Source organism: Geotrypetes seraphini, chromosome 13, assembly GCF_902459505.1.
Source record: "Geotrypetes seraphini chromosome 13, aGeoSer1.1, whole genome shotgun sequence".
In the NCBI taxonomy this organism is placed as follows: domain Eukaryota; kingdom Metazoa; phylum Chordata; class Amphibia; order Gymnophiona; family Dermophiidae; genus Geotrypetes; species Geotrypetes seraphini.
Genome location: NC_047096.1, coordinates 73,850,771 through 73,875,056, shown reverse-complemented (window position 1 = coordinate 73,875,056; position 24,286 = coordinate 73,850,771). Strand labels below are relative to the sequence as shown.

Sequence of the window (24,286 nt, the reverse complement as noted above, 5' to 3'; positions counted from 1 at the left end):
GGTCTTTGACCTAAGGGCTGCCGCGTGAGCGGACTGCTGGGCACTATGGACCACCGGTCTGACCCAGCAGTGGCAATTCTTATGTGCTTAACTGAACTTTGCCACCTATCCCATGACTCTTTAATTTTCTCAGGAGCCTCTCATGAGAAACTTTATCAAAAGCTTTCTGAAAATCTAGATACACTACATCAACAAGTTCATCTTTTATACACGTTTATTCGCACCTTCAAAGAAGTCAAGCAAATGTATTTATTTATTTAATTTGATTTCTATCCCGTCCTCCCGGGAGCTCAGAATGGGTTACAAGCCAACATCCACAGAAGTTACATTGGACAGTACATTTGGCGATACAATACAATATCATCACAAAAGGGTAAGGCTGGGTGGTAGAGTAACTTGAGGACATTCATAAGGAATTCCTGGAGGGGCATTACAGAAGATTGGACCAGGGGGTTGCCAGCTAGTGTTTGTTGGCGAGAGAGAGATCAGAGGGAACGGTTGGACCTTTAGTTGAAGAGAAATTGGTGAGACAAGATCTCCCTTGGTCGAACCCTTGCTGATTCTGTCTCATTAAATCATGCTTGTTTATGTGTTCCACCATTTTGTTTTTTATAATTGTTTCCACCATTTTGTTGGCACTGAAGTCAGACTTATCTGAAATTTTCCAGACCTCCCCTGGAACCCTTTTTTAAAATTGGTATAACACTGGCCCCCTCCAATCTAATCTAATCTTTGGTTTATAGACCGGTTCATCTCCCAATGGAGCTCGACTCGGTTCACATATAATTAAGACTAGAGTATATAGCAGAAGGAAGAACTAATGAAAAACTAAAGTACATAAGAAAAGCACAAGAAAAATAACTATAATATTATCATTTCATCGAGGCTGTAGTTAAACCATTTAAAAATTGCAAGAACAACAAAGTTTTCAGGAATTTACGAAATAATTGCAGCTGGCCTAAAAGCCTAATGGAGTCAGGAAGTTCATTCCAGATCTCTACAAACTTGAAAACAAAAGGTACTCCAGACGATTTTAGCGACAGTTTACAGATCACTAACAGCAAGTCAGCAATTTCATGTTTGAGTTCTTTTAGTACCCTAGATGTATGCCATCTGGTCCAGGTGATTTATCACTTTTTAACTTGTCTATTTAGTACATTTTCCAGATTCACCAAGATTTCTTTCAGTTCTCCTGCATCATCACCCTTGAAAACCATTTCCAGTTGAAGTAGATCTCTTACATCTTATTCCGTAAAGACCGAAGCAAAGAATTAATTCAGCCTCTCTGCTATGACCTTACCCTCCCTGAGTGCCCATATTGCTCCTTGATCATCCAATGGTCCCATGGATTCCCTCACTGGGTTTCTGCTTCTGATGTACCTAAAAAAATTGTTATGAGTTTTTGCATCTTTTGCAAATTTCTCTTCATATTCTTTTCTTCACTTTCTTTATCAATGCTTTGCATCTAACTTGCCAGTGCTTGTGTCTCTTCTTATTTTCTTCATTCAGATCCTTTTCCATTCTTTAAAGGATTTTATTTTTGGCTCTAATAGCCTCTTTCATGTCACCTTTTAACCATGCTGGCTCTCGTTTCCTCTTCTTTCCACCTTTGTTGATAAGTGGAATACATTTGTAAAATAGTTTTCCATATAGCGCATTAGATGGTCTTTCTAGCTATGCCTTTGTTTTTACTCGGTGGTAGGTATGATTCTGGCTGCAATTGTGCTTGTGTTAACTAGGAAAAGAGGAATAATGGCATCCACAGCAAGAATAGCTAAGGGCAGGGCTGGCTTAACCATATAAAGTCAAAAAAACATTAGCACATGCTTTTAGCTGCAAGGAGAGTGGGCAAACTTCTCAAAGAATCTATTTACTTCAAGAAATAACTTTTAGAAATTATTCTTATTACCTATGCTAATATACATACAATGCTAAATTTAATATTAAAAACAAACATTTGTTGAGGGAGGGGTGATATTGGAATGATCATAATTGCCAGATTTAATAATCAAACTCTCAGGAGTGGAACAGCCTGAAGGTTAGCCTAGAGTGCTCGGTAGCCATGCACTGGCCCTGGCTATAAGGGTCATCAGTTTGCTAATAAAGAGCTTCCCTGGCCTTCTTTTCAGATAGAAGGTTATGCTGTTCTTGCTCACTTAGAAACTCTTCTCCTAAACCACATTAGGTCCTTAACATAAGTTTGGCACAGGAAAATGGGCTACCACAAAACATGTTAAAGCTTTTTGCAGTATTTCCCCCTTTCTACCTGCTGTGTGTTAACTAGTTTTTAAAAATATATTATTGGAGGGGGCTTATCAAAAGCAAGGAAACATTACTCCAACCCGTATTTTAGAGATTGGTACTGCCTTCAGCAAAAATGGCTCATTATGAATCAACTCGCAATTCCGCTTTTTTCTTCATCTCTATGACCTCCTACAAGTTATTTGAAATTAACTTTCATTTCCCAAATTTAAGTCTATTTTTAAATTTGGCATTTACTCTCCCCCTCTTTACAAAACCACACAAGAGGTTTTTAGCGCCGGCCAGTGCACTGAATGCTTTGCACTGCTCCGATGGTCATAAAGTTCCTATGAGTGTCGGAGAAGCGCAAAACATACAGCGTGCATTCAGCTATTTCACAGAAAAGACACAAGAAGACAGTGCGCAACACACACAGAGGCAACCTCAATCTTTCTTCGTAGCTTTCTACGGAAACTGGTGTTCCATTTGGTAAAGCAAACTACACTCAGGAATTTTGGACGCCAATCATTCCAATCTGTTGGTTTTAGTTTCATATTCTGTAAGTCTTTCTTTTTAATCTCGGGGCAAACATGGCCGACTTTACAGGAAAGTTCATAGCCTTTCTCCTTCTCTACTTGCTAGGTACGAGAAGTTGGGTTTCAAGAGCCTTAGTATTTGAACCAATCCCAACCTACTTGCCCCCCCTCGTGTCCTTCATGACTGCATGGAAACAGGTCCTTTCCCAATCCCTGTGGTTAATGCCATCTGCCATTCCTCAAGACCATCGCACAAAAGACAACGATTCCTTAAAAACTCACGATGTTCTGAGCCCTCAGCTCCTTCGGAACATTACAATATTTCTGAAGCAGATCTGAACATTCGTTTGGTTAGGAACAAAGCACAATTAGTCAAAGACTGGCTGGAAGAAACCCACCTGGATATTTTACTTTTAACTAAAACATGGCTAATTTCTGATCAGGATATTATCATAGATTACAAAATTATTCCTCTATCAAGAAACTCAAAAAGAGGAGGTAGTTTAGCAATAATTCTTCGAGATCATTTTGAGTTTCAAGTACTAGACTTTAAACTAACTAATGATCTGGAAATTCTCACTTGCAAAATATCTAAAGAGGACTGTAAAGATAATTTGATTGTCACAATATTTTATATGCCTCCTTAACAAATGGCACCTAGCAAAAGAGGAACTCTATGAAAAAGAGGAACTCTTTGCAAACTCGGTAGCTGGTGCCTACAATTTTTTAGCTGGCGATGTTAATTTATACCTCGAACAGGAAGAGAATTCCAATGTAACTGATCTACTTTCCTTCCTTCCATCTCTAGGCTTTTCCAAACCATCTCCGACTAAAACCCATCAGAAAGGTCACCACTTGGATTTGACTACATTTTTTTCCAATGTTTCAACTACACCCAGTGTAAGTTTTAAAGGTGAAACCTGGACTAATACCCCTTGGTCGGACCACCTTTTATGTAATTTTGAATTATGCTAGATTAAAAAACAACCCAAAATGAAACCAAGGAACAATTTTAAAGAGAAAACTATTTGGACAAGAGGACAACTGAACCCAGTAAAATTTTAGACGCACTATAGCTTAATATCTAACTCAGACTTAGATCCAAATTTCATCCTAAGATGGAAAAATTTCAGCGATCATGTTCTAAATGATATTGCACCATTGAAAGAATGTAGGAAAAGACAATGTTTATCAGATAGCTGGTATGATACTGATTTAATGGTTTTAAAGCGAGAAGTACGTAAATTGGAACGAATATGGTGTTAATCAGGGAAAGATGAGGACAGACTTATTTGGCGACTAAAGATTAAGGAGTATAAAGGAATGATTAAAAGAAAAGCATTTTTAAACATTATTCCCAAACAATTAATTCTCCTACGTTGAATAGCAAAGAACCTTTCAGAATAGTAAATTCTTTCTTCCAGACCCACTCCCAGTCACTCAGTCATCTTTTCCTGGACTCACGCCCTGAGGACTCTCCCAGTCCCTCAGTTGTCTTTTCCCGGACACACACACCAAGGACTCCTTCCAGTCGCTCAGACTTCTCCACTCCCTTAGTTGTGCCTCAGCCACTCTCTATAAGGACTTTCTTAGTCACACACATTATCCACACATTCTGCCAGTTGTCAAGCTTGAGTCCTCCTTAGACTCCAAGCTTTACCAGGCAAGACAGTCTATCAGGCTTACCAAGGGTTAGGCCGAAGCTAGCCTTTCTCTCCTTGTGGGTCACCTGGTTCTCGCAGGAGTTCCTGATTTTCTCAGCTTTTTGCTCTGGAACTGTCCTTTTCAGCATCCTACTTCAGTCAGGGTGAGTGGACAGCACCCAGCAGCCTTTGCAAGATCTCTATACATATAAGCTCCCCAAACCACTGCTCAGGCTCCCTCTGCTGGCCCATGACAGGAACATCACCCTGTCACAGCATCCTTAGGCACCTCTTTAGATGCGATTCTTGTGGAAGGAAGGTGCCACTGCCAGAAATATAGGCCTTTAAAACACCGGCCTACATTTCCGGTGCCTACCTTCCATGTAGAGGCAATTCTACAAATGGTGCAATTGCGTGATTGACACGTGATCAGCCGTTATTTTGTAGATGTCCGCCAAGAACAGCACCATTTGTAGATTCTGGCTGAGAAGAGTACTTGACCACTATTTGATGCAAACTGCTTAGGATATAAGAAGTATATATGTGGTATAAATAAATTTGCCTGTAAGAACTCACTAATCATGTTTTTTGTATTTTTTTGGGGAGGTGCATTAACTGGATACCACAAGGGTTAACATGGGAACACTTAACACCTCCTAAATAGGAGATGGTAAGTGTTCCTGCATTAGTATTTTTACAGGTCTCAGTGTCCACACTAAAGAATGACATGGAGACAAATCTATTCCCTGTCCTCTCAGGAACCCAATTTCTCCATCCCATCCCCGAAAGTTCTGTCGCAGTCCCTGTCCTAAGCTCTGCCTCAACCGCGCAAGCCTTGAACCCTTTAGGATTGGTAAAGTGTTTGAGGCTTGTGTGAATGAGAACGGAGCTTGCAGGAATGGGGTAAGGGCAGAAAAAGAACTCGCTGGGATGGAAAAATGAGTTCCCACCGAGACGGGGAAAAATTTGTCCCCGTGTCATTCTCGGGAGAACAGTCTAGAAAATTGAATAGTGTGAAAAGTTGTTGCAGGGTGAGAGTTACATGGAAGTCGCTGCCCTTTGATCAAGTGTTATGGTTGTGGGTGGAACTGCTGAAGTCCCTGGAAGTATTTGGACTCCGTCTTTCTGCTCTGTGCCATATCTCTGCTCCTTCCTCTTGGTGGATGACTCGGTTGTTTTGCCGCACTGTTGGAGCTCTAGGCAGGACCTGTAGCACTTTAGGGTCATCTTGCATTTGATCCCAGCAATAAAGCTCAAGTTTTGGCCCTGGCCTTGGAGAAATTTGGATAGAATACCTACTGTGAAGTTTGTATACAAGGCCTTGCAGACCTGCTTCTGTGACCGTCCGACTACCATGGAGGATGCCTCTTTCTAGCTGGAGGAACTTCCGATTTTGGTTCAAGCCTTTCAGGTGCAGTGGAGAAATTGCTTTTATGGTGCTAGTTCAGGCTGGCCTGGCTTGGTTGGTGCCATAGAGCTGGAAGCTGATTATGACTAGGGTTTATTTTTATTTTAGCTTTTGTTGCCATTAATGGTTATATGCATTTTTGTTGGGGGTTGGGAGGTACTGTTTATTTAAACTGCTATTTTTTGGTTCTTCTGTTGTGCATTTTATTGTATTATTGTACTTTTTCTTCCCTTTATCTATCCCTGGTATGTATATTTTTTCATAGGTGCTATAGTTAGATTGTGAGCCCATAGGGACAGGGAGGGAAATTACTTAAAGTACCTGATTAGTTTTGTGGTCATTGTATTAGTCAAATTTTAATTGTTTTTTGTAAACCGCTTTGAAGCCTGCATGGAGATTTCGTGGTATATAAACTCTGCATTAAAATTAAATTATTATTTCTTGTTTGAATCTCAATAAAAAATTAAATATTCAAATTAAATTAAAAGCTTCAGCCTCTGATAACCAGAGCTGGTATTGTGACATCATAATGCTACATTCCACCAGTGCCTAAGAGCCAGCCTCATCAATGATGTCATAATGGCTTGATTGTCCTAGACTTGACTCACTTTTACTACACTTTGATTTCTAGAGTGGTGCAGTGTAGAGAATGACAAAGGGACAAATTTGTCCCTGCAGGAACTCAATTTTCCCATCCTGTTCCCACGAGTTTTGTCCCTGTCCCATTCCTGTAAGCTCTGCCTTAACCACACAAAAACACTTATGATTTTAAAGTATTTGAGGCTTGTGCAGATGGGCTTGCGGAGATGGGGCAGGGGCAGGGACAGGAAAAGAACTCTCCGGGATGGCACGGGAAATGAGATCCCGTGGGGACGGGGAAAAATTTGTCCCCGTGTCATTTTCTAGTCCAGCGTTCTTCAACCTTTTGACACCTATGGACTGGCAGAAATAAAATAATTAATTTGTGGACCGGCACCGGTCCGTGGACTGGCAGTTGAAGAACACTGGGCTAAGTCATGCCCATCTCCACCCCAGACCCCGCCCCCATAATAGTACTAATTGTAACACCATTTTTTCCATTCATTTTTCATATATACACACACACAATATAATTGTATTAACAACACATAATGATTAACCACAAAATTAAAATACACAAAGCACACTATATGCTTTTCAACATTCATTCCTACCAGAAAATAGATAACCAAACGCAAATGCAGGACCAAAAACTAAAAGTACTAATATTTACAAACAAACCCTAAGATACGTCAGAGGAGAAGCTTCCGCCCACACACACGCGACTGCAGGCACAGGCAGGCAGTGTCCGCCAGCTTCAGTAAGTTTCTTTACTAATGCGCCGCAAAGGTAAGGGGGAGGGAGATTCTTGGGCCGCTGAAGGGCGGTGAGGTTGCGAGGGAAAGGTGGATGCTGCGGGGATGGGGACGGCGGGGACAGGGTGGTGGAGAGGAAGGTGGTCCGGTGACGGGGCAGTGACGGGGGACAGATTTTTCCCCCGTGTCATTCTCTAGTCTGAATCATATCTCCCCTGTCCCTCCTTTCTTCTAGGGTATACATATTCAGGGCTTCCAGTCTCTCCCTTATACATCTTTTGGCGCAAACCTCCTAACATTTTTGTCGCTCTCCTCTGGACCGCTTCAAGCCTTCTTACGTCCTTCACCAGATACGGTCTCCAAAACTGAACACAATACTCCAAGTGGGGCCTCACCAAAACCTTCTTCCTTCTAGTGGCTACGCCTCTCTTTAAACCCTGTTTATTCGCCTTTAGATCTTCAGACACTATCACCCCAAAGTCTCTCTCCTTGTCCGTGCATCTCAGCATCCTGTTTCTGGTGACTTTAGGTCACCTTTTTTCCAGAGGTCACATATACACAAATTAGCCTGCCGCATAGAAAAATCACCTACCGAAAGAGTTCATTCATATTCATTGTGGATATTCTGGAAAACAAAACCTATTGGGTGGCTGGATTTGAACCAACACAGATTCCACCCCCTTTTACTAAGCTGCGTTAAATTATTTTATCGCCGGCTGTGGCAGTATTAGCTCCAATGCTCATAGAATTCCTATGAGAATCGGAGCTAATACCACGGTGGCTGGCGATAAAAAAGCCTAACGCAGCTTTGTAAAAAGGGGGGGGGGGGGAGTTTATTTAAATATACAAAAGAAGGCATTTTCAAAAAAATCCGCATCAGTTCAGACTACTTTTTTTTCTAAACTTTTTATTTTATTTTTCAAATTTTTTTATAAGTAGTTACTTGGCAACAGAAACTTTTTTTTATTATTATTTTCACTTTGTTATACAAAAAAAAAAACAAAAAAACCAAACTTACTCCCCCCTCCCTTTCATTAAGTCGCGCTGCCAAGCAGATCGAGCTGAATGCGGAGCCACCCGTACAAACAGAATGGGTGGATCACCATTTAGCTCACGCTGCTCAGCAGCGCCAACTTGATAAAGGGGAGGGAGAGTTAATAAACAAAATAATATATTTATATATAATAACGCACGGAACAGGTAAAACATCACATACTGTTCAGTCTCACCAGACTGGTTTTGAAATTCCCAGAGAGCAAGTACAAATGGATATTCTCTTTAAACCTACAAAAACACTTTTAAATATTAGCCAAATACAATTTACCCACCCCACCCCCAAAAAAAGGAGATTTAATTTTTCACAGGCCTCTGTGGGCTCCACTAGGTCAGATTCAAGCAGTGCCAAAAAGCACTTAAGTTTTCTCTCTTGCAGTACTAACTAGTCCCCCATAACTTTACAATTTAATTTTTATTGTTTTTGCCTTTTCTTACAAAAAAAAAAAAAGTCTGTACTGTAAGATTTTCTTTTTTCCTTTTAAAACGGAAAACATTAATTAGAAAAAAAAAAAAAAAAAAGATGATTTCCTTAAAACACCTTTACTAAAATACAACAGCAAATGTCCAGTCAGCAGGAGGAGCTGATCTCTGATGGAGGGTGGGGGAAGGAGCTCAAGATACTCCGCATACAGGTTACAGCCACTGTTGACCCAAAAATGACAGCCTGAAAACAGTTTTTAAGATCTGTGTGTGTGTGTGTGGCCGATTTCCATATTCATCTCTCTTTCTCTCTCAGATTCTTCAATTAGACGAGGAAGTGGCAAGAGGATGCACTGCATCAAACAGCTCTTCAGGCTGGTGTGTGCGATCGTGTGCATGTGTCTTTGGTGACCTCGGCAAACCGGACTTCTGCTGTTTCACTTCAAAACGTTAAAATCACCCCCCCGTCTTAACCAGCCTTTTAAAAAGACAGAGAGCAAGCAGGGAACACAGCTCACAAAATATAACATGTCATTCAAGATCAACACTGTCTGCTGAGTAAGCAAGCAACGGGACGATACAACCCTGCTCGCCCCTTTTCTTCCCTCAGTTTTAGCACAGTGCCTGATAACGCTAAAATAGATAATGCAGGGAAGAGACTGGATATGAAATGCTTGCCACAGGTCCTGACACGATGAGGACTGTCCGGTGGAGGAAGGCAGAAGGGACTTATATTTACAAAGCCAGGACAGGACCTGTTTCTTGCCCAGCGACCACCAGCTCCCTTTCTGCCCACCAGCGGAAACGGTTGTGTTTGTCAAGGCATGATCAATAGTGGGCATGTAGCCTTCACAAAGTGACACCCTACATCCCCTATGAAACAAGGACAAAGCCAAAGTTTCCTATGAGAAGTCCCACAGGGAGCACTGAAGGTCACAGCCCTGGAATCCAGACAGTTGCTGGTGGGAAGGAGACAGGCTGCAATAAATTCGACACCTTTTAATGCCTTCGCTGTTTTGGACATCACGCAAAACTGTGCACACGAGTAGATAGGAATTAATTGTATACATAGAGAGGGAGGCAGGTTATGTCTGAAGGTTTTGAAGCCCAGAGGGAGGGAACCAAAGTAAACTTTCCAAAACAAAATTGTTACCTGTGCACAGAGAATACTAAACAAAACTCTATAGAAATGTCTTTTCCCAGCCCCCCTGCCTGCGCAAGAATGTCAAAAATCAGGAAAAAGCTTCTTAGTCCTTCCTGCCTCCACCTCAGGGACTACCTGGGGTTGGTGGGGAAAGGGTCTCAGTTGGAATCAGAGTCGGAGGACTCTCCTGAAGAAGAGGAGGAAGAGCTGCTGCTGCCAGATTCATTGTCCTCATCATCTTCCTCATCCTATGGACAAGAATGATAAAGAGGCGTTAGAAGAGCACGCTCCTAGGTCACCAGCTTCATCCAGCTAATCTTCTCTTTAAAAACCGCCACCCCATGCCACCAACCTCATCCCCTTCTTCGCTATCATCCTCGCTGCTGGAGTCGGAGGAGTCTCCTCCATCTTCCGATGAGTCGCCCTTCTCTTCCTCCTCGTCTTCCTCCTCGTCATCATCGTCGTCGTCATCCTCCTCCTCATCGTCGTCATCGTCGTCGTCATCGTCCGAGTCCTGAAAAGACAATATTGGCCAAATCACTAAAAAGATCCCGTGCTTATTTTTCGGGTGGACAATCGCTGAAAATTTCATAGCTTGTCCTAGTCTGCCTAGGGCTGGTCGCTAGTGAGAATATAGAGTGGGAAAGCTATCAGGACCGCAGGGGATGGCACCCTTTTCCCTCACCTCTACCATCTCCTGGTGACAGATCAGTAGCTTCTTTCAGTAACCAAGAAAAACTGTTATCAACCTGCTGACCAAGGTATAAATACAAAACATCTTCCCATTGTAGTTTCCAGCTACAAAAACATAACAAATGAAAAAAATAAAATGAAAAAAAAAAAAGTTTACAAAGCTCTATACTGCCGAAGACTTGAATGGTGTCTATTACAGTTGCATCTCTTGCAGTAGGAAGTGCCTTTGGCAATCTGACAGTTCCAGATGCCTGCAGCTTATAAAAATATCTCAGTGGTTACACTGCTCCCATTTCTTTCTTTCCAGTCTTCAACCACCTTTCCATAGGGTCCTTTCATTAAGGTGTGCTAACCGATTTACAACGCTAAATGCTAAGCCATCCATTATATCCTATGGGCATCTTAGCAAATGCTAAATCAGTTAGCACATCTTAAAAAAAGGACCCCTATTCATGCACCACAATCATCAAGGTGGTCTAAGAGCCTTAACGTCATACCTGGCTTTTTTGCAGGTTCATTCCATCGCTCAGTTTATATGCTACAAATGACTACTACTGTAATGTGTAATGTATTTTCTCAGTTGCACTTTGCTACACATTTTCGCAAGAGAGCTTGATAACCTTCATGTTTTCCATATGGTCACCACAGTTGAACACTGAACCAATGGTATTCCCAGTCTGAGGGCTTCAAGGAGGTCAGGGTTTCAGGATATCCCTAATAAATATGACTGACAGAGATTTGCAGAAAACAGAGTTGATATGCATGCAAAGCTCTCTCGTGTATATTTATTATACCATTCACACGAGTACACAAGAAAATCACTGCTTGTGTGTAGAAACTTTCCACCCAAAAAAACAGAAGTCCACTCCGCATTCGAAATAATATCTTGATAAAATGAATTTTTAAAAAAATGATGTGGGAAAGTGTATATTTATTAGGGATATTCTGGAAACCTGACCCATTTGAGGACCAGTGATACCACTACATTGACCCTACTACTCTTATATTTTAGAGGCTGCATTCTAGTGTAAGGCCACCTTATAGATTTGATCATTTTCTTTATTTCTATTTCTAGACTGCATTTCCAAGAATGCATTAGTGAGCTGAAGTATTGTGTGTTAGTTGCTCTCTGTTCCATTGCAGATCTACTCCTGAGGAGTTTCATAAGATCATAAGATTTGCTGCTGCTGGGTCAGACCAGTATTCCATCGTGCCCAACAGTCCGCTCACGCGGCAGCCCTTAGGTCAAAGATCAGTGCCCTATTTTAGTCTAGAGAGCTGCACGGGAACGGGGACGCCCCCCTAGGGTCGCAGGGATCCTGTGGGGACCCCTCTCGTGGCCTCAGGGATCCCGTGGGGTTCAATATAACTCGAGCCGCGAGGCTCGTCTTCTTTTCATACCTGTCCTGCCGCAGCACACATAGCCGATCGGAAGTCTTCCCCAATGTCAGCGCTGACATTGGAGGGAGGGCTTACGCAAAACCCGCCTTCTGACATCAGCGCTGACATCGGGGAAGACTTCTGGTCGGCTATGTGTGCTGCGGCAGGGCAGGCAGGAAATAGAAAATGAGCCTCGCAGCTCGAGCTCCATTTGGATGAGAAAGTTGGTAATTTGTTGGCAGATGAGGACTGGACACGAACGTGGGAGGCAAATGCAGGACAGGAGGTCGAACTTGGGAGGCAAACGCGGAACACAAAAGGGGGGGAGGGAGTGCATTTTTGGACAAAGGCATGAACTTGGGAGAGAGGAAGGGAGGGAAAGAGATGCTGAGGTGGGGGAGGGAATGCATTTTTGGACACAAAAGGCATGGACTTGGGAGAGAAGAAGGGAGGGAAAGAGATGCTGAGGTGGGGGAGGGAATGCATTTTTGGACACAAAAGGCATGAACTTGGGAGAGAGGAAGGGAGGGAAAGAGATGGTTGTGTACATGGGGAATGGAAGAAAGGAGAATTTTTGGTCATAGGGAGTGAGTACAGATAAGAGGGAGAAATATTGTGGTGGAATGGACAGATTGAAATGGATGCAAGAGGGAGGAATGTTGGACATAGTGGTGAAGGGAATGGAGGGAGAGGGGCTGGAGGGGTGATAAAAGGAGAAATGTCGGGCATGGGACTGGTGGGCAGGGGCGAAAGATGAGAAAGGGATAAATGCTGGACCATGGTAGGAGAAACCAACGGACAGCAACAGAAGAATTTGCAGAAGATGGGAAAGCGGAAAAAAGAAACTGGGACCAACTTTATGGAAAAATAAGTCTCCAGACAACAAAGGTAAAAAACGGAATTTATTGACTAAAATATGTTAGCTTTGGGAAATGTATATAGCAGATGTCTTTGTATTGTGTTCAAAAGAAAAAGGAAATGCATTTCTGGTTTTATTTCTACAGTGTTGAAGTACTTGCTGACTCTTGCTGTGACTGGTGGGGATCCCCAAGCACCGCCAGCAGAGGACCTCCTCTAGAGACGGCCAGAACTCCCCTCCATCCAGCACAGCAGTCGCTGGCAACATCCATGAGCCACTGAGGTGCAGGTACTGCTGCCTGCCAAGCTTGGCAAAAGGGCCCCCTGGCCAACTGCAAAGGAAGTCCTCAGCTGACAGCTTGGGGGTTCTCATCAGCTGAGTATCTATATTTTATATTTACATTAGAGGCTCTGGTAGAAACCCATTTACAAAGTATGTATTCTTCCCAATTAATATTTCCAAATTAATAAAGTGTCTTTGCTTATTTGTAAATGGGTCTCTACCAGAGCCTTTAATTCAGTAGCATAATTAAATGAAATAACTATTTCTGAAGTTTATAAGGACGGGCAGGGACGAAGGGGATTCCTTGCGGGGATGGGTGGGGACAGAGGGGATTCCTCGCGAGGACGGAGGGATTCCTCGTGGGGACGGGTGGGATTTTAGCGGAGACGGGTGGGATTTCTGTCCCTGCGCAACTCTCTATTTTAGTGTAGCCTTAGTTGCATATGTTCTGTTCCAGTAGGAACTTATCCAACCTTGTCTTGAATCCCTGGATGGTGTTTTCCCCTATAACAACCTCCAGAAGAGCGTTCCAGATTTCTACCACTCTCTGGGTGAAGAAGAACTTCCTTACGTTTGTATGGAATCTTTTCCCTTCTAACTTTAGTGAGTGCCCTCTCGTTCTCTTCACCTTGGAGAGGGTGAACAATCTATCTTTATCTACTAAGTCTATTCCCTTCAATATCTTGAATGTTTCGATCATGTTCCCTCTCAGTCTCCTCTTTTCAAGGGAGAAGAGGCCCAGTTTCTCTAATCTCTCACTGTATGGCAACTCCTCCCAGTCTCTTAACCATTTTTGTCGCTCTTCTCTGGACCCTTTCGAGTAGTACTATGTCCTTCTTCATGTACGGCAACCAGTGTTGGATGCAGTATTCCAGGTGGGGGGTGTATCATGGCCCGGTATAACGGCATGATAACCTTTTCAGATCTGTTTGTGATCCCCCTTCTTAATCATTCCTAGCATTCTGTTTGCCCTTTTCGCCGCCGCCGCATAACTACTTCAGCAAGATGAAAACCATGTATACTAAACAAAGCTCAGTTTCATATTGCTTCTATATCTTCCAGAGCTAGTTCACTGCAAACAAAATGCCTCTCTCAGCTCCCCCCACCCCACTTCCCTAGGGACCTACTTATGCCACCATTGAGAAATAATCTGCCAATCAAAACTAAGTTTAGCATTTCATCCTGAACCAAGCAGTACTAAGTTAACAGCCACAGTCCCGTAGAGTATGGTATGTATACAGGAGGAATTGGTGGTAAGCAGTGGTGGGAGAGTTTTAAAGGGGCTCCCAGCATGGGAGGACTGTACTTAGAGTCGATACTCACAGACTTGGACTGCATCGATGGCTTTCCTTTGGGGTTAGGGCCCCGCACTTTCCCCGTGCTCTTGCGTTTCTGATGAAAGAGGGGAAATTAGGTTTAGTTCAGAGGTCAGAAGGCAGCTGTGTGAGATTCCATGTACACAGATCTTTGTGAACAGGAGAGGCGTGAAGCAATATGGGGTGCATGGAAATGCATATAAAAAACTGACTTTGGCCCCGTTTTATCAAATGTGCATCCTGGTGGAATAGAGATATGCGTTCTGTCTGAAATCTTCTCATGCAACTGTTTGGGACAGTTCTGAAAGTACTTACATTAGATGTCTGCTCTTTGTAAGCAGTTCTTTCTTGGGCAGACAAGCTCTGAGAAAGAAAAAAAATATATATATACAGTATATATGCATTTATAATTTCCATCCCCATCTTCACCTGTCTCTCCCAAACTCTCACCTCATCACAGGGCACAGGGCCTGGGGCACTTTCACATCTGCTCAGTTTCCCTACAGGAAACCTGTCATTTGGTCCACTGCTCATTGTGCCCCTCCCCCATGCCATTCTGGCATAATAATAATAATAATTTTATTTTTGTATACCGCCATACCCAGGGAGTTCTAGGCGGTTCACAACAAATAGATGAGTTACATACAGTGCGATTGAAAAAAGAAGAACATAACAAGGCAATCGAAGGGTCAAACTAGTTTACATTGACAATTTAAGTGAAGGAGGGCTAATACAGAGCACATATGGTATGTACTGTAAGAGAGTACAATTGAATTTATGAGAGGGGGGGACAAAGCATATTTCTACCACCCCTCGGCCTCCTCTCTCCCCTCTCTGCAAACCAACTCTCACAGTACTATTTCCTGTAACTTTACAATTTCATTCTTATTGTTTCTGCTTTTTTTATGACCCCCCCAAAAAAAAAAAGTCTTTCCTGTACGATTTTCTTGTTTCTTTTAAAACAGAAAAAGATGAATAAAATAAAAAAGGATTTCCTTAAAACACCTTTACTAAAATACAAGACATGTTCACTTAGTAGGAGGAGTAGATCTTTGTTTCAAGCCCAAGATACCCCACATACAGGTCACCGCCACTGTTGACCCAATAATGCCAGCCTGAAAACAGACAATGTTTAGGATCTGTGTTTGTGCGCATCTACATATCTGCCTCTCTTTCTCTCTCAGATTCCAGCATCTTCCTCACCTTAAGCCAGACATCTAGCTGCACTTTATACTGTCTCTGCTGCTCCTCTGCCAGCTTCTTGTAATGGTCCTTCTGAGCCTGGGAAATGCGCTGCCAACGGCTGCCAATCTCCACCATGCGCTCTTTTAGGGGAAGATGGTTCAGTTCCCCGTTAGACAACAGCTCCTGGGAAAACTTCTGGTACCCATTCCTACAGAGCCCACAAAGGACAAAGGTTAAACTTGGAATGACAGCTAATGTGTACATCGCTGTTTGCCAGCTGCTGCTTTGATTAGCGTTGCAGGGATTCCCTAAGGACTAGCCCAATTTATGGCTGTGACACTGAACACACAGCAAAGGAATAAAAATCTATGGGGCCAACGCTGAGACTGTGGGAAGCTGGCACTGAGCCCGGACAGTCAATGCTGAGCTGTTTCTGGTGGCCAGCCCTGAATATCCGGTCTGTTTTTGACCAGCTCAATCGATTTACGCGCTGGCTGTTAAGTTATAGCAGCCAAAGATAGACCAGTTATTTGGGCAGCTCAATTTGGCCAACAAACATGGCTGGTTACTCTTTAAAAATCAGCAGCTATCACACGTTATAGCTGGCCAAGATTTAGTAACAAACCACTAGTATTCAGCGGAGATAGCTGGCCATCTCCTGCCGAATATTAACAGTTAGCCAACCAAATGCTATTTAACTGACCAAGAGCCTTTCCTTGTTGATTAAATGCTGCTGAATATTGAGCAGTATTTGTTTTCCCGGTTCCTCACCAGGAGTAGGGTTACCATATTTGTTAAATAAAAAAAACACAAGGACATGTGGCCCTCCTCCCACACCATCCTAATCTCCTCTTCTCCCCTCTGCAGGAGGATAGGAAACCTCTCTGGTGGCAATGGGGAGGGGGGGTCACCTTAGGGTGTCAATCATGGTTCCTTTAAGGGGACTGGTGGTCCAGGGGTAGGAGCAAGCCTCTGGAGGCTCGTTTGGCACTGACTGGAGGTGGCAGGAAAGGCCCTGGCTCTGCCTGAGTTTGGAGCAGTGTCCGGAGGGCCTCCAAGCATGCGCAGACGTGATGATGTCATGCACATGCACAGACACCATCTAGAAATGACCCCAAGCTCAGACAGATTCGGGACCTTTCCTGACGCCTCCATCCAGCACCAAACAAGCCTTCAGTGGCTTGCAACAGGAGCTCTTGCCCCTGGATCACCGGTACCCATGGTGGGACTGCAACTGATGCGGCTCCCACCCCCCCAAAGGTAAAATAAAAATTTAGATTGGAATTGGAGAGAGTCCAAAACCCGGACAAACTGCCGGGTTTTGAAAAACCATCTGGACACCCAGACGGTCCTCTAAAAAGAGAACATGTCTGGGTAAATCCAGACATATGGTAACCCTAACCATGAGCCCTCTGGAGACAGGCACTCCACTGGACACCAGACTCGGGCTGAAAGATCTCTGTTCCCTGTTTCAAATGCCTCTTTTTAATTTCAACTTCCTCTTTCCAACTGAAGCTCTACCATCAGCCGTCATCTGCAATATCCAGGCACTCCCCTACCACTTCCATTTTCAAACCAGTTTGCAGGCATCGCTGTTGAACATTGGTCAGGACCACCTTCCTTCCAGGGGATATGGGGATGACTATCAAAAGCTGATGCTGCCACATTCCCAAGCCCATCCCATCAATGGGGGCAAATTTGACCTTGGGAAACCGTCCTGCACGGCAGCACAAAGCAGTCCCATTGTGTTTTCAGGATATCACAATGAACAATGGCATAGCGAGGGTGCGAGGCGCCCCTCCCCCACCACTCCTTCCCTGATGCCCATTGCTGTGCGCGACCCCCTTCCCTTCCCCTGTACCTCTGGCTGTCCCCCACCGCGAGCAACAAGAAAGTCAATGTGCTCCTCGCGACCCCGTCGGCTCTCCCTCCGATGTCATTTCCTAAGTGCGGTGCCCGGAAGCGACGTTGGTGAGAGATAAGACGCAATCACGAGGAGCACATTGAAGTTGGCGCTTGCGGCGGTGAACAACTAGAGATACAAGGCAAGGGAAGGGGGGGGGGGTCGACTGGCAAGAGGAGGAGTGGGAAGAGGCAGGGGTGGAGAGGAGGGGCGCCCCTGGCAATGAATATACGCGAGATCGATGTGCATGCAATTAAGGCAGAGCACAGAAATTTAACTCATAAATATTCATTGTAGATATTCTGAAAACATGATGGGACTACCGTAGGTGTGCCACGCGGACTGGGTTGAGATTGGCGGCTGTAAAGACACTGCACATGAGTAAAAGGAGGGAAAGATGATTAGGGAAAGACTACTAATTATTCAGGATGATCAGAGCTCTCTTCTAAATTGTAATAAGCTTACTTTGTTTATTTATTCCATTTTCTATACTGTTCTCCCAGGTAGCGAAACATTTTTCCCTGTCTATCCCAGTGGGCTCTATCTAATGTACCTGGGGTAACAGGGGGATTAAGTGACTTGCCCAGGGTCATAAGGAGCAGCAAGGGTTTGAACTCACAACCTCAGGGTGCTGAGGCTTTAGCTTCAACCACTGCGCCACTCTAGAGATTAACATGTAGTAAAAGTGAGCCAAGTAAAGGACAATGAAGCCTTTTGACATCACTGATGAGGTTGGCTCTTAGGCATTGGTGGAATGAGGCGTTATGATGTCACAATACCAGCTCTGGTTATCAGAGCCTGAAAATTTGCACACTATTTATTTACTCAATTTTCTATACTGTTCTGAATTCAGAACAGATTACATGAATGTATTCAGGTACTCAAGCATTTTTTCCAGGCTCACAATCTATCTAATGTACCTGGGGCAACAGGGGGATTAAGTGACTTGCCCAGGGTCACAAGGAGCATCGTGGGTTTGAACCCACAACCTCAGGGTGCTGAGGCTTTAGCTTTAACCACTGCGCCAAAAGTTTGTGAAAGACAACTTTTTAAAAAAATGTTCCTAAGCTGCCAGAAGAGTCTAGTTCACATTTACATCCTTTACCTGTCCTGGGTGATCACCAGCTAGTCAGATTTGCAGGATATTCACAACGAATATTCATGAGAGAGATTTGCATGTACTACCCCCACTGCATACAAATCTCTCTCATGAATAATTGTGGATATCCTGAAACCCCAGGACGGGTTTGAGAAGCACTGTGCACAGAGATGAAACACATCACAGGAGTCATCCTCCCTCCACATCTGGGGTTCGTGGACCCCCCTCCCATGTCTATATCCCAGGGACTGTGGGGAGAGACTCTTTGTGAAGGACAGGGATCTCATACTCACATGGGAGCCTTCTTGGGCTCTCCCTGGAACTTTAACTTCTTGGAGGCACTGGTAGAAGATGGGGGGGATCGCATGTCACTCAGTTCTCTCTGTTAGGTAAGGAAAAGGGAGAAAAGATTAGAAATAATATAGAATCAAAACAAGCATGAGACGTGCGCCAGGGCCCTCTACCTTGCATTCAGCCATACCCAGAAGCTAGAGGTCCAATGGGATCCAGCAGATCACATTATTTTTCACTGGTTTTCCTCTTATAACATGTCGCTGGGCTGGTGAGAGTCACTTCTTTTTTTTTTATAAATCTTTATTGATTTTCAAACTTTGACAGTGCAATACAATTAATTGAACATAAACACTGCATACAACGCACTATTAAATACACAATTAATACATAAAACAATCATTTCCCCCCCTCCTCCCAATTATTAATACATGAAGACATATAATGTGATTACAAAATTATAACTAATTTTAATAAACAACATACATTTCTCCCCCCCCCCCCATCGGATGTGCAAAGAAATCTAATAAAAAGAGAGACATATGGCAATTATTGCGATGCAACAATTCTAGTATCTAATATCTAGATCAGGGGTCTCAAAGTCCCTCCTTGAGGGCCGCAATCCAGTCAGGTTTTCAGGATCTCCCCAATGAATATGCATGAGATCTATGTGCATGCACTGCTTTCAATGCACATTCATTGGGGAAATCCTGAAAACCCGACTGGATTGCAGCCCTCAAGGAGGGACTTTGAGATCCTTGTTCTAGATCGATCGATGAAACTAGGTGAAACTTGTTATAAAAAAAATGCAAGCAACAGCTATCTCTCTCTCTTTTTTTTTTTTTTTTTGTAATTCTCTCTGTTCTAGGCCCATATTTGTGGAATACATTACCAGGGTTTTTAAGATTATGTGGAGAGAAACTCTCATTTAAAAAACAGTTGAAAACTTATTTATTTATTAAAGCTTTTCATTAGCTTTGAAGAGAAATACACTTTACAGTTCATATAGGGTGAGATATTTATTGGAAGGAAAGGATAGGATGTGTATGTTAAGGAGCTGGAGGAGGTGCCGTACAGCAAAAGATTAGAGAAACTGGGCCTCTTCTCCCTCGAACAGAGGAGATTGAGAGGGGACATGATCGAAACATTCAAGGTACTGAAGGGGATAGACTTAGTAGATAAGGACAGGTTGTTCACCCTCTCCAAGGTAGGGAGAACGAGAAAGCACTCTCTAAAGTTGAAAGGGGATAAATTCCGTACGAACGTAAGGAAGTTCTTCTTCACCCAGAGAGTGGGAGAAAACTGGAACGCTCTTCTGGAGTCTGCCATAGGGGAAAACACCCTCCAGGGATTCAAGACAAAGTTAGACAAGTTCCTGCTGAACAAGAACGTGCGCTGGTGGGGCTAGTCTCAGTTAGGGTGCTGGTCTTGGACCAGAGGGCCGCCGCGTGAGTGGACTGCTGGGCATGATGGACCACTGGTCTGACTCAGCAGTGGCAATTCCTATGTTCTTATGTTATAAGTATGTTAAGAATATGTATGGTTTTCTACTGTGATACGCAGGGAAGAAATTTTTAAATAAAATAAAAATGGACCAGTGTCTCACAAACTTTGCGAGCTGGCGGCATGCTAAATTGGGGGGTTTGTAGCTCGAGGGCAACCGGAAATGCGTGGATGTCGACGCAATGACATTGTGCACATATGTGATGTCATAACGTCGACATCCGCGCATGCGCAGAGGCCCTCCAGACAGGGCCCTGAAATATCAGTGTGTGTGTGTGAGGGGGGGGGGGTGCTGAAAAAAAAAAAAAAGGCATGGAGAAGAGGAGAAGACGCCAGGTAGGAGGAGAGGTGCCGGTTGACTGCCTACAGGATGTGCTCTTGCCGCAAGAGGCATGTTCTGTGGGCAATCAGCCGGCACTGGTGCTTTTCCTTCTCCCCAGCGTCTGGCAGCACACTTGGAATCTCCAGGCACTAGTGTGCCACAGCACAGCTTGTGATACACTGATCTAGACACTGACAAAGTGTGTGTGTGTGGGGGGGGAGAGAAAGCGTATCCCCCCCCCAAAAAAAGGGGGACATGTGCCCCATCACCAAGACAGACCTTGAAATGGTCCCTGTAATGAATCTGGCCAGTTTGAAGCACCACGGCATCCCACCCCAGCTTCCCCCATTTCCAAACCACTTCCCCCATACCTCATATCGCTTCTGATCTTCTGCGGCTTTCTTAATCCACATCAACTTCTCTTTCTTTTCCATGTTGTTCCAAGTTGCTTCCATGGCCTTCAGGGCACGTCCCCGATCATTCTAGAAAAGTGCAAACACCGGAACCAAATGAATGGGGAAAAAAAAAACAGCCAAAGGGTCCCTCAGCTCAAGGTGGAGGGTGCATCACAACACTGGTACACTCTCCAGTCATAACCACCTGCTACTGGACATGACCTCCTAAGGTAGGAAATGCTCACACTCGGGTTGGCAAAGCAATAATCATATTATATTAAAGTGGAAAGCATCAAGGGTGACTTATGTGGCACAGATGAACTTTCTTAGAAGTTGCATTTTCCACCTAAGAGGTGCTGAAGATAGTCTACAAGCTGGCTCCTAAAAACCTGAAGCCCTTGAGATGCTCCCTTTTCACTCTTTCCTAGGTGTAGCTATATTACCCCCATGAAAAAAATCTTCTCCTATGGGATATTTTCAGATATCATAAGCAGACATTAATTCCCATCTCTCCCATACTTAAAATTCTTCCTCTGCTCCCCCCTCCCCAAGGCTCCCAGACATGTTGCACACCTTAAAGCGGGCAAGGTAGTCCCCGATCACGCTCTGCTGCCAGATTTCTTCAGCTGTCTTGGGCGACTCCGGCAGTTTGCCACGCTCTTCCTTATCTGAGCCACGCTTCTTGTCTGACTGTGCTTTCAAAGCATTCTCACGGGCTTTGTACTTTGCCTAGAGAAAGACAGAGTGAGAACTGAAGACTCTGATTCTAGTACAAAGCAACCCACCCATCCCCAAAGATAAAATGTACAACTCAGCACCCGCCATTCAGGAAAGTTACCAGTCCAAGACCTTAAAACGATCAAGGCATCAATGGAAGAAACACCTGGACGAGGGGCCACAATGGGAGAGAAAGCAAATGACACTAATGGATACTTGATAAATCAATTTACTAGGGTCATAAATATATCTTACTTTGTGGGGGCAAAATAATTTATATTCTTCAAACCCAATGCTATTGGATTTGTTTAGAACCTCCCAGAGTGAAATATATCTATTTCTGACCTCTGCGACGATTCTTTTCAAATAGACACCCTCAGTCATGACTCATCTGCTTCATCATCGGTCAGTCAGTTATTTTATTATTTAATCCCAAACTCTTTCTTTTTAATCGAGAAATAAAGCCCCCCCCTTAAGCTTTTTTATTGCCGGCTGCAGTGGTATTAGCTCAGACACTAATACTGCTGCGACCGGCGATAAAAAAGCCTAACGCGGTTTCATAAAACTGTGTGTGGGGGGGAGTGATTTTTAAAGAGCCAACTTATTTCTCAAGTAAAAAGAAAAGAGTCTTAGATTAAATAATAATAACTATGACTGGCTAATGACAAGACAGGCGAGTCATGGACTGAGGGTATCCATGTGAAAAGAATCGCCACAGGAGGTCAAAAATACGTTTTATGCTGGGAGGTGTTCAACAAATTTGATTGCACTGGACCTAAAGAAATCTAATGGACATTTGGGCATTACTTGCTATTCTGATCCCAAAAGAGCAGGCCTACATTCACTATGGCCAAAGTAGAAGTATCAGAAGGGTTGAGGATGGGCAAGAACATACCACAGGACTCCCCCAAAATATCCTCAGGTACATAAAAGACTTCAGTCATCCTTGCTGACAATAGGAAGGGTACATTGAACATCTACAAATAAAGATTGGATGGGGGGGGGTGTTCAGACACTTCCCACTCTCCATGGCACAACTCCCATGTCACTCCAAGAGTATTACCTATCCCAAACATGTGTCAAAATGGGAGTACAGGCTGGTTACACAGGCTGCATCATGCTTCCAACTACAGAACAAAATAAATTCAAAAAAAAAAAGAAAATTTTTTAAAAAAGAAATCACAAAGTTCTATTTTGCTGAAGCCTTGAACGTTGTTTGTAGTAGTTGAATCTCGTGCAAGAAGAGATGAAGTAGGACGTGCCTTTAACAAAATTTGACAGTCTGAGACGCCGGCAGCCCACATAGACACTAAAAGCGTCTCAGTGGTTCCAGTGTTCCTATTTCTTTCTTTCCATTCTTCAAACCACCTTTCTTTGAATGCATACACGCATCGAGGCCATTTCACAGTCGTACCTCGCCTTTTCTCAGCTTCTTTCCATTGCTCAGCTTCTATGTGAAAAAATGACTACTACTTGAATAGTTGTTTTCTCTTTAAAAAAAAAAAAATGAAATGCGTAACTTTTTGGGCTGCAGTTTGCTCTTTGCTGTGCATTTTTGTCAGCGATCTCGGTCATCTTCATTGCTTTATTGTTTTCAAAATGGTTGTCATTTCTGACGCCAAAACTGTGTGCTTATTACATGAGTTCCTTCGTCCTAACCTGTCCTCGGACTATCTTCAGATCCACACAAGCAACAGGACAGGCGACAAAATGTCGACGATCAACCCTGCTGTCTAGGTAGAAGCAAAATCTTATAGTGAAAGGGTTATTCCCCAAAGTTTTAATGTCTAGTCCCCATGAGACAAAACCTGGGACACACACACACACTTTTCCCCCACAGTGCCATATGGATCCCCATGAGACAAAACCTGGCCACGTGCACACACACTTTCTCCAAAGTGTCAATATATGGACCCCCCTAATGAGACAAAACCTGGCCACACACACTTTTCTCCAGTGTCAATATATGGACCCCCATGAGACAAAACCTGACCACACACACACTTTTCTCCACAGTGTCAATATATGGACCCCCAAGAGACAAAACCTGACCACACACACACTTTTCTCCACAGTGTCAATATATGGACCCCCCTAATGAGACAAAACCTGGCCACACACACTTTTCTCCAGTGTCAATATATGGACCCCCATGAGACAAAACCTGACCACACACACACTTTTCTCCACAGTGTCAATATATGGACCCCCAAGAGACAAAACCTGACCACACACACACACTTTTCTCCAGTGTCAATATATGGACCCCCAAGAGACAAAACCTGACCACACACACACTTTTCTCCACAGTGTCAATATATGGACCCCCCTAATGAGACAAAACCTGGCCACACACACTTTTCTCCAGTGTCAATATATGGACCCCCATGAGACAAAACCTGACCACACACACACTTTTCTCCACAGTGTCAATATATGGACCCCCAAGAGACAAAACCTGACCACACACACACACTTTTCTCCAGTGTCAATATATGGACCCCCAAGAGACAAAACCTGACCACACACACACTTTTCTCCACAGTGTCAATATATGGA

General features: G+C 43.7%; 1 protein-coding gene across 4 annotated transcripts in view; it reads right to left on the bottom strand.

Annotated features, from left to right (window-relative positions):
* Positions 1-8,653: 8,653 nt before the first annotated feature.
* The window catches only part of UBTF (upstream binding transcription factor), a 46,803-nt gene continuing 31,170 nt past the window's right edge, over positions 8,654-24,286 (bottom strand). For all 4 annotated transcript variants that reach the window (XM_033918201.1, XM_033918204.1, XM_033918202.1 and 1 more), the window contains 8 exons: positions 21,584-21,739; positions 20,987-21,097; positions 18,793-18,881; positions 15,516-15,705; positions 14,628-14,675; positions 14,320-14,388; positions 10,135-10,296; positions 8,654-10,030 (listed from right to left, as the gene is read on the bottom strand). In XM_033918201.1, coding sequence (XP_033774092.1) covers positions 9,941-10,030; positions 10,135-10,296; positions 14,320-14,388; positions 14,628-14,675; positions 15,516-15,705; positions 18,793-18,881; positions 20,987-21,097; positions 21,584-21,739 — 915 coding nt within the window. In that variant the 3' untranslated portion in view covers positions 8,654-9,940. The remainder of the gene's footprint in view (positions 10,031-10,134; positions 10,297-14,319; positions 14,389-14,627; positions 14,676-15,515; positions 15,706-18,792; positions 18,882-20,986; positions 21,098-21,583; positions 21,740-24,286) is intronic.